This window comes from Halichoeres trimaculatus, unplaced genomic scaffold, assembly GCF_033239565.1.
Source record: "Halichoeres trimaculatus isolate MK-OKI-2021-1 unplaced genomic scaffold, fHalTri1.1 fHalTri1_scaffold_19, whole genome shotgun sequence".
Lineage (NCBI taxonomy): Eukaryota > Metazoa > Chordata > Actinopteri > Labriformes > Labridae > Halichoeres > Halichoeres trimaculatus.
The window spans coordinates 13,667,713-13,684,715 of record NW_027437197.1 but is presented as its reverse complement, the minus strand read 5'-3'; the positions used below and the strand labels follow the sequence as shown (position 1 = coordinate 13,684,715).

General features: G+C 42.5%; 2 protein-coding genes across 2 annotated transcripts in view; one reads left to right on the top strand and one right to left on the bottom strand.

The window, feature by feature from the left end:
- Positions 1 to 172: 172 nt before the first annotated feature.
- idh1 (isocitrate dehydrogenase (NADP(+)) 1) lies at positions 173 to 6,483 on the bottom strand. The gene is made up of 9 exons (XM_074694756.1): positions 6,344 to 6,483; positions 5,013 to 5,142; positions 2,733 to 3,024; positions 2,185 to 2,287; positions 1,899 to 2,076; positions 1,644 to 1,795; positions 1,423 to 1,563; positions 1,134 to 1,296; positions 173 to 988 (listed from the first exon to the last, which is right to left on the bottom strand). The coding sequence occupies exons 2-9, from the start codon at positions 5,132 to 5,134 to the stop codon at positions 895 to 897; spliced, it is 1,245 nt and encodes a 414-aa protein (XP_074550857.1). The 5' UTR covers positions 5,135 to 5,142; positions 6,344 to 6,483; the 3' UTR covers positions 173 to 894.
- Positions 6,484 to 8,685: 2,202 nt separating this feature from the next.
- kcnh3 (potassium voltage-gated channel, subfamily H (eag-related), member 3) overlaps positions 8,686 to 17,003 on the top strand; it is a 113,296-nt gene continuing 104,978 nt past the window's right edge. The window contains exon 1 of the mRNA XM_074694163.1: positions 8,686 to 9,128. Coding sequence (XP_074550264.1) covers positions 9,053 to 9,128 — 76 coding nt within the window. The 5' untranslated portion in view covers positions 8,686 to 9,052. The remainder of the gene's footprint in view (positions 9,129 to 17,003) is intronic.

Sequence of the window (17,003 nt, the reverse complement as noted above, 5' to 3'; positions counted from 1 at the left end):
GGGTCTCCGTCAGTCGCTGCTGGTTGAGTAGATAACCCAGCGCCCTCTGCTGGGAGAAAAGGCGCAGTTTTATTAAAGGGACATTCTGTAGTTTTCCTTGGTTCAATTACAGTGAATCTGAATAAAACATGAAGTGACTCAGACATTTTTCTTCAAAAACTCTTTTATTCCGAGTTGGCATCTTAGGAATTTACATGCATGATGAAGATTATAAACCAAAAGACAAAATACCATGAAGACTTTTTGGCAGGATATGAATGACTGACGAACTGTTTACACACATGACTCACACACACAAGGAGGACAAATAAATATCTTTATCGACTCTGTCTGGTAAAAGTTTAAGTACAAAATCTAAAAGCAGTGTTTTTAATTCATGTTATAAACAATATGAGCTGATGTTTCTGTGCTGTCTGTTAACAGTTAAATTAGTGAAGTACAGGCTGTGGTTTCTGGAGCGAAAACTGTTGCCTGGGTTAATGTTAAAAAGTTACAAGACAAAGGAGAAGACGAGAATCAAACCATGATTTTGACATATAACGAATAAGGCATCAAGGGTCTCAGACAAAATTCTGGCCCCTGCAGAGTACGGATCACCAACAAATACTGACAAACACACGCTCACTGCAGGGGACCGAGTGCAATCAGGGTAAACATGATCACAGAGCCATCAGGTGACGTAGTGATGCATTAACAGGAAATATGGCCGCTGTTTGAATCCCCTCAGGAAAAGGCACCCTTCATCATCGCACCTCTCAGCCAGGGAATGACTTGACATCAGTCTCCTGGAGTTTTGGGCACAATCCTTCATCCTCCAGTGTTTTCGTGTGGATATCTGTGTGCATGTATTTGAGTGTGTCCTTGTTTTTAAACTGCTCAGATTGGGAGGAGAGTTCACAGTTTGGGCTGAGCGGCCAGTTTAATCTTCAGGTTTTCTGCCAGTTTGTCCAGGAACTCAAAGGTGTTCAGGTAGTCTGCACGTGTCACACTGAGCAAAGAAAAAGAGACAGATTACTACATGCAAAACATGAAAAATCGGAGAAAGTCATGGGTGGTGATGACCTCAAATAACAAGCTGGACTGCTGTTAGAAAAACACATTAAGAGTGAGAGACAAACAGTGCAGGGACTCACTTTGGCATTCCTTTGATGCAGATAGCTAAATCTTTTGTCATGAAGCCGGCCTCAATGGTCTCAACGCAAACAGCTTCCAGAGCTTCAGAAAACACTCGCAGCTCTGTGTTGTTGTCCAGCTTCGCCCGGTGAAGCAGACCTCGCGTCCATGCAAAGATGGAGGCTGCAGGAAACAAAATCCACACATGTGAAGGCAGGATTCAGGATAAAATCCCATGCAGCGTGCAAATAATGAAAAAACACTCTTTCAGATACTTGATAAATTCTGGATTTGATGCATATTTCTTACCGATGGGGTTGGTGGAGGTCTCTTTCCCCTGCTGATGCTGCCTGTAATGACGGGTCACAGTGCCATGTGCAGCCTCAGACTCCACTGTGCGTCCATCAGGACAAATCAGCACACTGGTCATCATACCCAGAGAGCCATAACCTGAAACAGAGTCACATTAATTAAATAAATTCATTATCATTGGTTTTTGCTCTGTGAAAGAAGAGTTTGTTTCCAATCACCTTGAGCCACAGAGTCTGACTGAACATCCCCGTCGTAGTTCTTGCAGGCCCAGATGAAGCCTCCCTCAGATTTCATGGCCTGAGCCACCATGTCATCAATCAGACGGTGCTCGTACCAGATGCCTTGGGCCTCAAACTGAGCGCGGTATTCCCTGCACGCACGAAAAGAGAGACAGAGCAGAGCATAGATTTACGTCTGTCAGAGACACAGATGCTTCAGATTTACAATTTATGTGAACTGTAAAAACTTTGTACTTCTCGTAGATCTCCTGGAAGATGTCTTTGAAGCGCCCGTCATACTTCTTCAGGATGGTGTTCTTGGTGCTGAGATACAGAGGCCACTTCTTAGACAGAGCCATCTGGAACGAGCTGTGTGCAAAGTCCCTGATGGACTTGTCTGTGTTGTACATCCCCATGGCCACGCCGCCAGTTCCTGCACCGACAGAAATTAAATATCAGGTGGACATGCAGACCCACTTGGCTGGAGTGACCAGGTTAATAAAGGCAGTGATACAATGCATGAAGCTGTCTCTGTTTTTACCCTGGAAGTCATGGATGAGATATTTAACCGGCTCTCCATTTGTGGGCGTGTAGGTCATCTCCACTTTTCCAGGACCGGGCACCACGAAGTCTGTGGCTTTGTACTAGAGAAGAAATATTCCATATCAATATGTTAATCACGTGTAGACAGACAGTCATAAACACCCGTGCATAGCTCCTGTCATCACCTGAGCCTTCTGACAGCACAGTTTCCTGCAGAGTACACCTGTGACATGGGCAGGTGTTATGTAACTCTCAGCTCTCTGACATTTCACCTGGTTTATCTCCTCTGGGAGAAGTGTTGACTCTGGCAGAATGCCACAGGCTAACAGTGATTTACTCCTGAGCGTTGTTCTAACATGTTTAAATGTGTGAGCTGTAAGATATGGTCAAAGGACGGCTGATGTTACACGAGCCTCTGCTTATAACCTGAATGCTCTGAGCTCATTCATGAAGCACCATTGAGACTGTGGCTCACATGTCAAAGCGACTTCCTGGAAATAAATCTTCAGTTACAGAAAAGATGGTGATGGATGTCCCTCAGCGTACCTGATCTCCGTGTGCGTGCCTGCCAATGATGATGGGTTTGACCCAGCCAGTCACCAGGCGGGGGATGTTCTTGCAGATGATGGCCTCTCTGAACACGGTCCCTCCCAGGATGTTACGGATGGTTCCATTGGGGGAACGCCACATCTGCTTGAGCTTGAACTCTTCGACGCGCTTCTCGTCAGGGGTGATGGTGGCACACTTAACACCAACATTGTAACGCCTGACTGCCTCTGCTGCCTCAACCGTTACCTTGTCGTCTGTGGCATCCCGGTTCTCCATACCAAGGTCATAGCTGAGGAGGAAGAATCAAGAAGTTAAGTATTAAAAATAAGGTTCTTATGGTCCAAACGTTTATTCCAGCTTCTTAAATATGTGTATTTTCTGGTTTCTTTTCTTCTCCTGTAACACTGAACTGTTTTTTATTTGGTTTGTGGGCAAGCATAGGAGTTATAAGGGGAGTGAAATGGAGCAAACAGACAGGGGTATCATTAATAATCCTAACAGCAGAGGAATGGGACACCAAAATCAAAAGAAGCAGCAATTATTTTCGCATCACTGATCATTACTGCACAGAGGCCCAAGGCAGGACTTAACAAGGCACTGAGAGTCAACATATGCTGATGTTTTAGTCGCCTAGAAGCTGGACTGAGAATTAAAAAGAGTGGCTGCAGTTTAACACACAAAAAAATCTTATTGCACTTAATGGCAGCACCTGCAGCCACATAACCTGTGGCACAAAGTCACACTTAATAAGGTTTTTCCTCTGTCTAAATTCTTTCTTGGGTTGTACATCACTCTGGACAAAAGCATCTGCTAAATAAAACTGTAGAAACATCATCTGTGTGTCAGAGGACTAAGAGTGACCCAAATTACACCATGTCCTTCACACCTTGGCTGGTTTTTGTGTCTTGTGAGACCTAACAGAGAGTAAGGATCAAGAGCAGCCATTAACCTCCTGCTCCACTTCTGTCACAAAGCCTCACTGTTCTCTTTTTGCAGTCTGTAACTGGGACGAAAACATGAAAACCTTCAGTGTGACAAAGACTCAAACAGACAAGGAATTGATTGTGTAATCACATCTGGCTTTCTGCCAGGGCAACAAAAGAAGAAGCTGCACTTGTCACACTTGTGCTCAGAGTGAAACTATGGAGGGAATGAGCTGAACCACAACTGAAATCTGGACTGAGTTCAATATGCTTAGCATTCCCCTGACCTATCAACCAGTAATTTTTTTTCTGTGCACCATTTAGCATTGTTTGAAAGCAGTGGACGTGACCTTTTACCCACATTCCCCTCCCCTTCCCCCGAAAGCCAATACCAAGCCACAACAACACAACGGTTAACAACTGAAACACAGAGGGAAGACTGAGGGAATTAGAGAGCACAAAACAAACAGGTTCAGGTTTAACAAGAATCAAGGTGCATTCCTCACTTTCTCCCAGAGAGTGCCCTCAATGAAGCTCAGATTAACTGATCATGCTAACTGATTTCATGACTAAAACTCTAACAGGTTGGGGAAGTTTCTCAAAGATTAGTTTCATCTGCTCAATCACAAAAGGCCAAAGCACAGTTTGCTTTTTTTCCACAGAAGTCTAGTTGATCTTTCACAAATTATTTCAACACCAGATTGGACTAAATGTGCACCACATGTTGTACGATAAATGATTAACCTTTATGAGGGTGATGAAAACAATCTGCAGTTATCTAAATCTGAAGCTGCGTGTGTCTGATTATGATTCAGTGTAAGTAAATGGAATATTATTGACATGGACTTTACATAAAGGTCATGTAAATAAATGTAACATGAACAAAGTCCACACCAGAGATAAGATGAAGAGGAAGGTCAGTGAAAAATCAGTTGCTTCCTTTGCTGTATGTGCTGACTCTAAATGTATTATATCGTATGATCTGGGTTTTCAGGGCAGAAAACTGAATGAAAATACATAAAAGAAAAATCTTACACAGAGATTTTGGGTGGATTCTAAGTGGAGACCTCTTGCAGGCCTAGGCTGGATGCCACTTGAATAACAATCCGATAGTAAATTGACTGTTTTGCTTTTCAGAATCTTTATCCAAGGTATCAGTATAAACTAGAAAAGCAGGAAAACTAGTCACTGGAGGAACCCCAGCCCAATTCTGTTTAATAGGTCTCACTGTGTCATTCCTGCTGAGCGCATAAGTTGGCACAGCATGTGTCCAAACAGAACCAAGGAGATTTGTAAGACGAGAGATTTCACAAACCGTTAGTCTTTTGTGGTCTACTCAGTGTATTCCCCTCACCTGTGCAGATCCATCTCCAAGTATGGGAAGATGAGTTTATCTTTAATGAGCTCCCAGATGACTCGAGTCATTTCGTCTCCCTGCATCTCCACCACAGAGCCAGCCTTGATCTTTGCAGCCATGATGAGAACTGGTGGTGCAAAAAGGTGATAATGACAATAAAGACAATACTATTTAATTACATTTACCAAATTTGATGTAATGCATAAAGTTTCTTCTTTATGACATCAAATCTGACCAATTTGCAGATATTTCAGTTGTGTTTTGCTGCATTAATGTGTTTTACTTACTAACAGTGTATTATGATGGCACTCTGTCCTTGTTACATAGCAAACTCAGTGGCATTTCTTGCAAGAAAAGTGCTTTACACATACAATTTATGGGTGTTTACATCATGACTTGATTATAAAACTGCATTACTTTGTAGTTGTTAGAGTTGACACAAGCCACTTTTTGCTTCAGGGTCTTTATGTATCCAGCTGCATGCAGACTACTCTCTGTGTGTACTTGAATGAGCGATAGTGATACCAAAGAGCCTTCTCTGCATTACACTACAGTATCAGTGAATGAGTTCATTCATAGAATACAGCAGGAGCCGTCAGACCAGTGACTCAGCATTGGTTCAGTACTCTGTAAAGTCTGTAATCGCCTTAAACCACAACCCAGCAGCATATGATTTACCAGTGCAGACTAACTTAATCCAACTTGAGTCCACTTTGTCTATAGCTTTAATTCAAATGAACTCGATATCAAACCATGTGCCTCCTTTTAGGCTGGAAAACCATTCAATGTTTGCACAAATGTATACTGCAAGATTTTAGTTATCGTTGTTTAGCACCCCTTTTAACTTTTAGTTTTGGGATTTTTTTGTTTTGTTTATTTTTTGTCACGACGGTTGTACAAGTTACATAAGTGGACAGATGAGGATCGCATGATGGGAGGAGACTCTTAGAGCCAAGAGGTAAAGGCCAAAGGAGAAACGCAAACCCTTAAACACAGCGTCTAATGTCCATTTAAAATGCAGATGCTTATGTCTGACACTCTTGTGCAACATCAAGAAGAAAAGAATTGGGTAGGCCTCTGTGGACCTCTAAGGGACTGGTCTTACTGTGTTCCAAAAAAGAAACATCGAAAATAATCCTCACTGGGAATATTTTGGTCACTCTATCTGTTTTTAAGGTTATTTCTTAAAATTCAGAGCATAGCTTTGCTAACCGGTCTGCAATACATCGAAGAGATGTGACATTTGATAATCACTTCCTGGTGTCGATACGTCGACAGCCCTCACTTCTGGAGTCAACAGACTGTCATTACATGCAATAAACCCTTACCTTGGGTGGTTTAAAGGTCCAGGAAACCGACAGGAAGAAGCAAAGGATGCAGAATGATTTTCTGTGTCGTACAGAAGGAGCTCAAAGCTTTTTACTCTGATGGGAGCGGCAGGTGACCGGCTTCCACCTCCAGACATCACGGGAAGGATATCGACCAATAGAATTACAGAGGATACATATCTACCAATCATATTAGCCCACACAGCAGGAAGGGCGTACTCTTCTAAGGCGGAGTTTATGAAAGCTGTGCGTGGATTGGTCAAACATTAAGCTGCCCCCTCCCTCATAAAGACAGTTTTATCGTATAAGCATTCATTCATTGTTATGCAGCCCCCTCTCCACAATTTATCAAGACATTATGTACAATTTTCATTTCGACTGTAATATCCATCCATTTTAACATAACAATACTGCAATGAAATATAATTTACTGGGAATTTAACGTGTTTAACAAAAATGCTATTTACTGAATGAAAAGTGCTGAAGTTTGTCTTTAAACTATTAAAACATAACTGGAAACTATGAGGCAAAGCTACTGCCTCCGTCACACCAATTTATATTTTTAGAAGCCTAATTAACCCTAACCTTTTCAACAGACATCTGACTTGTTTTTGTAACATTTAGCCTGAAGGACAAGAGAAAAAAATGGGAAGAAATGACTGTCTAATGCTGCAGTCAGTATCATTGCTGCTATAAAGGCCACGTAACTGTGCTAATTAGATCAGTTGTACTGGGATCAGCTGCTTGTTTACTGTCATGATAGCCATGGTGACTAGTCAGTGTGGATATGGCCTTTTTATAGATACATTGTACAATAACAGCACATGTCTGAAAGATTATTTAAACCTGGATTCAAATCCAGAACAGGGTGTTCAAAATCCGTAAATCCCCAAGTTTTGCAAACCTGAACATACCCCGGGTGTGGAGGAGGAGCTTACAGCGGAGGAGCAGGAAATGGGAGGAGCCTGCTTTGGCTTCGGACAGGTGTCTTACGTTTAAGAGCTTTTGGTGGCCAGTGTTGGTGTTTCAACACTATATATATTTTCAAGTGACCAGTGGCTATGGGAGCAAAAAATGTCACAAAAAATCTTGCCTATCAACTCACAGCAATCTCTGTCTGAAAATACAGAAGCAGCATGGGACAGCCTACAACAATTCCTAACTGGACTTACAATCTGCCCAAATGTCTGAAAAATGTCTGAAACAGGAGCCATGCTACATGTGGTTAAAACACGAGGGATGGAAATAAGGACCTGTGGTTTTGTTGGCCAAATGCCATGCTGAGAATCAAATAATGTGGAAGCTAAACATTTAACCAGCATGGAGAACAGTGGACTCCCAAAAGGTCAGTCACACATTGGTACCCTTCTCTCTCGGATTACAGCTCTTCATGGTTGCTTTTCCTTTATAGAATTTGACATGGGGTAAATGCCAGATTTTGGCAGATAATAATCTATTTTGGGAGCATCATATTCATAAGTTTTTAATTTTGCTCACCACCTTCCGAACCTGACAAGCCTGCAGGGGTTGAACTAAAGGGCTTTATTTTACTGGCCAAGGCACTTGCTAATGTTAGTTTTTTATTTGTTTTTGTCTGTGATGGTGTGTCTTACACAATCACCTTAATTTAAGCCTGTTGTTTTTGCTGCATACTCACATGCTCCTAGCTTCAAACTACATTCTCAATAAAGATTTGAATCTCAAATATATTGATTTTATCCAAGTAAAGCTTCTTGAGTAGCCTCTGGGGTCCGTGTGTGAACAAAGAAACTGAGGTTAACAATTGCGCTGCGTAGCCTTCAGAGGGCAGACTCTCCCTGTGCAGTGAGGGCTGAACGGCTCGGGATGCCATGTGGTCCTGAGGAGAGCCGAGAAGAAAGAGGAGCAGTCAGTCATCAGGGGTTCCTTTATCCCACAAGAATATACAGTAAAACAGATATTTCAAAGAGTAAACCTTATGCACCAGGATCTCCTGATGCTGTTTTAAGTGTCTGGAAAAGGGAGATTTTTTTTGAGTGTGTGATCTTGGTTTTCTCGACAAACCCTGAGCTAATTATGAAAACAAATCTCTAATTTTCCTTTATGCAAACAGCACGTCTTAAGTTATTTTAGTTGGAACTGGATTTACTTCCATTCCACACACAAAGCCTTACATCAGGACAGAGGCGGCAGCCCTCAGCAGCCCCCCTTTCTTCTTTGTCTCCCACCTCTACTTTGTGAGAGGACCACGGCTTGGCCAGACCTGAGAGGCGTCATGTGACTCTGCATCTGCTCTCAGTTGTGGAAAGATTACCACGCAACCAGGGAGAGAGAGAGTGAGAGAGGGAGAGAGCTGAGGAGGAGCTTGCAGCGATAAGATTCTCTCCACGCACCATCAGCACCTACAACTTGCTCTCCATCAATCCGCCTCCCTTTGCAGCGCACCTGCTTCTGCACATACACACTGGAAGTTTTCACGTGTTTTTCTCCCGTAGGAAGGTGCACAGGTGCATCCCACGGCTGATACTCGCTCTCCGCTGAGTTGATTATGGTCACAACCCCCGCGGTGCCAAGGTGGAGCCACCGCGCGTATCTCGGATCGGTGCGCTTCTCCAGGGGCTGGGATGCGCACCGGGTACCTCTCGTTTCCTGCCAAGTTTCGGGTCCGAGCAGGAGTCTAACTCTGCCCCGGGGCGCCGAGGCAGGAGGACCCAGTCCACCCGGAGCAGGATGCCGGTGATGAGAGGGCTGCTGGCCCCACAGAACACCTTCTTGGACACCATCGCCACGCGCTTCGATGGCACCCGTGAGTAACAAAAAGCGCTTTTTGATTCTTTCTGCCCATTACGCACGGTTTAAGCACAGTGTGCTTCATCTAAGCTGTTTTTCTTAAAGCAAATCACACACAAAAGGAGAAATCTCTTTGTATAAGAACACCACGTGCATAGTGGGCCTGTTTTTCTTCAGTATGTGCCTTCAAAGTTTAAAGGACTATTCCCACCAATATGAGACCCTGGAGGAGCACCATGTCTGAAAATGTTTGCAGAAAAGACCAAGTGCTTTCGTTAAAATGTTTTTCCATCAGAACATTGGAGGAACAGGGTTTCTGGTGGATGAATGGGACAGAAGGTGTGAAAAGCTACTTTTGTTGTGGTTTTATGACTGGAACTCCTCTCAGGCCCATTGTGTCTGTCTGATACACATGTTCAGGCTCCACTCTGTATTGTCCTAGTCTCACCAGCAGGGTTACAGTCACAGTTTGAGGCCCACACACAGCTTTTGTGCTTCACTCCCCCCCTGATGTGCTGGCAGAGACCTCTTTTCTTCTGATCTCCATCATATCTGTTGTAGCTGCAACAGCTGAACTGTGCAGTTAGAGCTGGAGGTTGTGGATGTACAGACTTTTTTTTTCTAAGCGAGGGTGTCTTGTGAACAGATGCGATGGGCAGGCTGTGTGTGTTTGGGCCCATGCTGAGGAAGTGGGCGGGTGAGAGCTGCTTATACATCGTGTTTGGGCCGTCTGTGTTGATTATTCAGGACGATTGAGAGTGTGTGAGAGTCTGAGAGTGTGTGAGGCGAGCCAGTGACTCCCACTAAACCACTTATGTGTGACAACATGATAGGGGAGATGATTGGAGCAGGTCTCTTAAAGGCAGATCCTGAGCTCTCTCGCTCCAGGTTTTCTTTACACTGACAAACAGAGACAGCCTCCTGCCTCTGTGTGTAGGACATTTAAATGCTCTTACTTTGAAAGGCAAAGTGTGTGGCTTGTGTTTCCTTGGTGTGGATTTAAGGGGCCTGCTGTGAGGACTCAGAAGACTAAACAGATACTCTCTGTGCAGTTTGTCTTTACACTCATCTGCTCATTCTTTAAGCTTTAATCTGCTGCTTTTGTGTATTTCAGTCTATTTTCATTTGTTTTGGAATGATGTCAGCTCTGTATAACAGATTTCTGATTTGATTAGCTGTTTTTTTGTTGTTGTTTTGGCTCATGTGTTTTTGAACATGCACAAATGTTAAAGCTCTTTTGCATAACATGAAATACAGAAAATGATGCTTGAAGTGGTTTAGAAATGATGTCACCATGTTTGTTCAGCAGAGGGCGCTTTGCTGAATAGTCAGCAATCCTCTGAGCATTGTTTGCATTAGAGCATCAAAACTGGTTAGCTTGGGTTGGCCTATGATTTTAGACAATGTTAAATTATTTCTTTGGGAGAGGAGCTGAATGACTGTTTGCATGAATCCCCCAAATGGCATAACAATGCATAATAAAAAAAGAGAGCCAAAACAGTGCATCTCATGAAGCACTTTGAAACTGTGCTCTGCAAAGCACCTGCAGAAGTGTGTAATGTTACTATTAAGTCCAGTTTTACAATCTCTCTTAAACAGCTTGTTTCACTCCCCCCCTGTGGTCCAAATGAAATTGGCATTGCATTCATTTAATCATTTATCTTTATATCATCCAGTCAGGGCTGAGGAGTATTTGTTGATAATTTCCATCCGTCACACACATTTCTTTGTTAAGGTGGTAATAAGTGTTACTAAGGAGTGCGATATTAGCATCTCTGCTGATTCCAACTGATTTTCTGATATTAAATTTTCAATTTGGCACCTCAGTGTCTTAATCAACTAAATTTCTCTCTCTGCCTCTGTCTTCTTTCGAACTAACTTCCAAACTGAAACTGCAGATCTGGGGATGTGACTGTTAGCTGAGGCTTCTGATTGGTTGCATGTGTGCACAACCTAAATCGTTTTCTTCTCTTTATATTGAATGGCCTCTTGTGTTAAGGCATCTGTGCATGTTTGTTTTCTTTTTCTACATGCATCATTATTCTAAAGAGACTCTCAGTGCACACATAGATGGATCCCTCCAGGACTCACTCTCTCATATGCTGACACACAAATCAAACAAAAGAACTGAAGTCTCATTCCTTTTCATGTGGTGCAGCTTGCCCCTTATCATATGTATGAAGCGGTGCGACTGTTCCCCCTCTGAGAGGCCAAAACACAGGCCTCCGCTTCCCGAGGTGATGATAATTACACATCTCCAGCAGTACATGCGCAGTCATTGTAATTAACTCGCATTGATGTCAAGAAATCATCGTGGCCTTTCTGCTTGTCATAGGAGGGGGTGGAGGAGGGGAAGTGTGTGGGGGTAGGGAGGTAGGGAGGCATGTGAGTGTGTGTGTGTGTGTGTGTGTGTGTGTGTGTGTGTGTGTGTGTGTGTGTGTGTGTGTGTGTGTGTGTGTGTGTGTCCAGCTGCTTTTTATAAGAGGAGTGGGCATTTTGAATGACTTTATATAAATCCATCAGCAGTGACAAACACACAGATGTGTTCTTAAATGAAGCTCTTCATTTAATTGGACTCTTCAGTGAGACTAGAGCAGGTGTGTGTGTGTGTGTGTGTGTGATGGTGGATGCTTTGTGTCTGGGTAGATCTGGCTGCAGTGTATGAGTAGGTTACTGTCAGAAAGCCTTCTTGTGAGGATGTGAATCAAATGGCAATCATGATTACTTTAAAAGCCACTCGTCTCTGGCTGAACTGTACCTGAAAGCACTTCATCTCCTCCTGCTGAAGTGTGTGAGCTGCTTTGTGCCACCGCTGCTTCTTTGTTGTGCGTTTTGCAGCCAAGTAGATGAAAATCTGACAGCTTTAGCAGGTCTGTAAGTTTCAGATTTGAAACAGGGAAAGTCTGGTTTTTCAAATGAGACTCTCACACATGCACTCACCTACTGCAGCTTGTATGTGTGTGTGTGTATGTGTGTGTGAGTCATATCCACTGGGCCCTGTAACAACACTTTCTGCTCTGCTCCCTGCACCTGCTCTGGCTCAGACATGACACCTTGAAGAGAAAACGGTGGAAATTGTGCACTCCTGTCTATGTCGGCTTAAGGAACATGACACCATCAGGGCTACAAATTTAAATGATACTTAGTGTTTTTATCTGCTCTTTGATCAAATAAAGATACACCAAATGAGAAGTCACATATCTTATCAGGAAAATTATGCTCATTGCATCTGTGGATATTTTCATCCATAAAATCGAATCCAGGCCTTATTTTCTGGCTCAGTTGGCGCAGCCATACAAGACGCCTTCTGTCAGCTGTGTTGAGCATTAAAGCATTCTGGCAGTAGACGTTAACCCGAGCTACCTTCCAACTGGTGCATGTTTCTAGTTGGCTTGTTCTGCAGCTGTAGACACAAGGTCCAAAAGGCAGCAGGTTACTTTATCAAAAACTCATTCTAAGTCGTGAAAACAAACTGATTTCCTGCTTATTGTGCACTCTTTAAACACACTGATGAATATTATAATCCATTTCTACCACGTCCGTTCTAATAAGTAAAAACTGCATCTTTAAACATTGCCACTGGCCCTGCTCCCTGACTGTCATGCACAAACATGGTTTATTTTTTTTTATTTTTTTTTTAGATAATGCTGGTACAGAATACAAATACCCCCCAAAAATGATATCATTAATTTGTCAGGTAACATAAGATGGAGGAATGCTGCAGCATCCAAGTATGATGATGAACTGAGAGCTGAAAAATTGAGACTTAATTTTCACATTGACCAAGAATTTGTTGTGCCAATGGGACAAAGAAATGTGCAAAAACTGATTTACTCAAGGCTATAATCTGTGCGCTGACTGTAATTGTTAGTGATTAGGTTTCTGTCAAGGTTCTTATATCATGAATTGACTAACCTTTTGAGAGATCAATTAATCACTTGATTCAATTATCAGGTGCAAATGTCAAACATATGTTGGCTTTAGCTGATAAAGATTTTCTGCCTGGTCTGTTATCAAGTTATGAGAAACTTTAAATCGTAAATTGTGATTTCTTTTCCCATTTTAGCATGAATATGCAACAAAATGTGTTCAAAGATTTAAATCAGAAAAAATCTGGAGTCCATGTTGGAAAAATGGGTTCATCATTTGGTTTGTTTAACTTGGAATTCTACGTTTGAAGAGTGCCAGGGTCATGATTTCCTGAATGCATTTAATCCTGAGTGAAAACTTGAAGTCGGACTTGAGGTGTCAGTATGTCACTTTGTAGGTTTTAGGTGTGGAGTGTGTTTTTTTTTTTTTTTTTTAAATCCATACAGCAAAGAATTCACACAAATGTTTCCACCGGTTCAATGACTGTTTGCATGCATTTATAGACCACCAACCTTTAAAAGAAGAAGTTTAGAGATGATTTGTTCTGACTTAACCTGAAAGTGATAGAAGAGTGTGATCATTCAACAGGACAACATACGTAAACACACACAGACACAGACCCCCCCCCCCCCCCCCCCCCCCCCCCCCCCCCACACACACACACACACACACACACACACACACACACACACACACACACACTGGTATAAATGTACTTCAGTGAGGGGGTAAAGTGTTAGACATCACAGCTTCTGAATCAGACACTTGGAGAAAGGTTATTATTTTTAGACCCCTCCCATGACAAATGTTGCTGCCAACACCTCACAGAGGAGCATGAGAAACACGACAGACACACATACACACGGCTTGTGTAAAGACAAAGTTTGGTGGCTGGGCTTTATTCTCAATGCAGAGGTCTCTTTAACTTTTTATATCAGTTTAATTCAATGTTTGCAGGATTTCTGGATCCACGTCACAGAAAGAGCCAGTCCTTGTGTGTTCTTGGATCAATGTCCATTTGCAGCTGTGCTGCTAAGAAGACGCAGGGCTGTGTGGGACTACATGAGTCAATTGCTCCTTTTAATTGAGTGGGCCCTGGCTCGGTCTTAATCAGGTTAGGGTCTGAGCTTGTAACGTGGACCGTGCAGGCCACTGCTCTGCATTAGCTGCCACCTGCCCTCCTGCTCCCTGTGCTTTCCTCAGGCTTCATTTGTAATCCAACAGAAGAACGGATCCCACAGAGAGTGGCAGACAGATGACGCTTTCACCTCACTGTCAGTCTTAAAGCTAAAAAAAGGAGTGTTTATATGTTTTTGAATAATCTACTGAACTTTTCTTACTTAGGAAAAGTTGTCTGCGTGCTTAACACCGGGGTAACACATACACAAGTATGAATGCAGAGGGAGGTGTTTTATTGTGTCAGTAATTTGCCCAGATGATGGTGGTCAAGTAATAAAGAGGTCCAAAGAGAAAAATAATGAAAAATGAAATATTAATGAAACAAAACCATAAAAAAGCATAAAAGGAAAAAGAAATAAAGATTATGGAGCTATCCTCTGTTATCATGTTTATGATGTTTCAGCTCATAACTGTTTGACTTCATTAACTTTTTGAATTCTTGAATTAACAATACGATAAAGCACTGTCCAGGAACAATGTGCTCAGCTCTTGGTGCAAACACACCTTTAGTGCTGTTATCAGGTGAACAATGTGATGTTTGCTCTCTAATACCAAGGACACAGAGCCGAGCTGAGCCCTGATGAGGCCTATCATTACATCTGTCCCTGCCTAAGGAGCCAGGAGGAGGTTTAAGCACAGAACACCTCAGGGGGAAACACACACCTGGGACACAGCGATGCTCTGACGCTAATCTGTGCTGTCAAACACACACACACACAACACACAAGCGCACAAACATAGGCAAGGCAGGGAAGTGGTGACAGACTTTGTCCCCTCAGCCCCTGAGCAGAGAACATTTATGTTCTCACTTACACACAGAGGAACACACACGCAGACAATCAGGTGACTGTAGGAGAAGAGGATGAAAGGAGCTAACGGAAGGAAACAGCAGAGGAGAGGAGAGATGATCTGAGTTAAAGCTGAGATGTTGGAGGCAGAACATAATTCCTCTCTGATCAGAGAGGAATTTCAATCATTTACTCCAATTACATTTACATTCCATTTACTCCATTTATCACAGCATTGATGCTGGAGTAAATGGGCTTGGCAGAAAAGTGTCTGCTCTGTGCAATACGGCCGAGCAGACAGAGGTGTGGGGAGAAAAATGGTGTAATACTCCTATCTCTGTATTCACAGGATCTGAGGGGCTTTGTCCTTTTCATCTTCTTAACAAAGTAATCCCTCCAGAGTCCCGCTGACACTTTTTATACTGTGTGTTTTTAGATAATTTGCTGCAACTCAGAGATCCTTACAGGTAAAGTCAGCAGGATTTTCCTAAGAAAATAGAATGTTAACTTTTACAGGAGCAATTACGGAAGCCAAGAATAGCCATGGATTTTTTTTTTTTTCATGCATGGTTATCTCATGAAAACAATTTATTTTCTCGTCATCTCAATACAACAAAGATTGTTTTTTCGTGATAAATAATTTTTTTCTCCATATCTCGACATAACAAAGATCATTTTCTGATAACGAATTCAGTGATAACTGTGCTTCTCTTGATTTCAACCTATAAGAACTGGCACGAACGGCTTCCAGCCACTAGTTCAGGCTGTAGCTTACCAGTAAGTCACACTTTATGTTAGTTTGTTAACCTGACTGGGTTGGTTTAGGCTACCAGTCAGCTGATTAGAGGCCGACAAACTCCTATCTACCCGGGTGATTCAGCTAAACTAAGGTAACATAAATGTAGGCTATGTTAAACTTTACAATGTAATATGAAACGTAATCAAACGTTTCTTAATTCATTTAATAGGGCTTTGATATGTGTCTTGCTTATATTGCAGATGACTACATTCTCTTTTGAGTCCCACGGATGGCCATCAACCAGTTTCTCTCATCTTTAGAAGCCTTTTTGGTCCACTTCAGTTGTTCTATGACACATTTGGACATTGATAATCCTATAATACCCGTATTTACCTGCACAAGATGGACACAAAATGATTTATATGACCTAAGTTAACACTGGTAACTACTATATAGCAGCAAAGGTTGGAAACACATTCTTACTCTTAAAAAGAAATAAACAAAAACAGCTATGACAAATGTAAGAATAAATTAGAAAGGAAACTTTATTTGTTAAAACCAAGGGGTATCAGAAATGTATCTGTTGGCTGAAACCAGCCTCTGTTATTCTGGTTGTAGCGCAAAAACTACTCGTAATGTTCAGACTAGACACTAATTCAAGGTTTATTAGCAGGTTCACACCAGTTTGCAGGTCAGAATACCACACCAGTTTTTGTTTTGTTTGTTTCCTGATGAACACCTAGCACCAAAATGTTGCGATGAATATGTATTCCATTGGCAAGTTGGACAGTGTGCGGGTGTGGGAATTGTTTGCAGGATACCTGACCCTCCAATGCACCTGTCCTGAAAAATAGATGTGCAAGAAGGTTTTCCTTTGTATATTGAGATAGCAAAAAAGAAAATTGTTATTGCGAGAAAATGATCTGTGTTGTATTAACAAGATGTATAACAAGATAATAAGTTGTTTCACTAGATAATGGTGCACAGAAAAAAAAGAAAAATCTATGGCTGTTCTCGACTTCCATAATTAATCCTGCTAATTCATCACTTCTGGGCCTCCATACACATCTGCTTTAACCCTCTTATTAGCCTGTATGTGCATGTGTTGGTTGTTTTGGGACGTTTCCTGGTGAAGAGTAACGCAGGGTTCACACAGGACGCGCCGCGGAATGGAAGCGACGCGCACAGCAGTTTCGGATCAGCGCCGTGGTTAACCGATGTAACTGTTCACACAGCACGCACGTGGAATCGCTCGCACTCTGGAGCGCCTCCGCTCCGCTTCTCTCTATTTTTTCCTTGAGCCGCGCGCGCCACA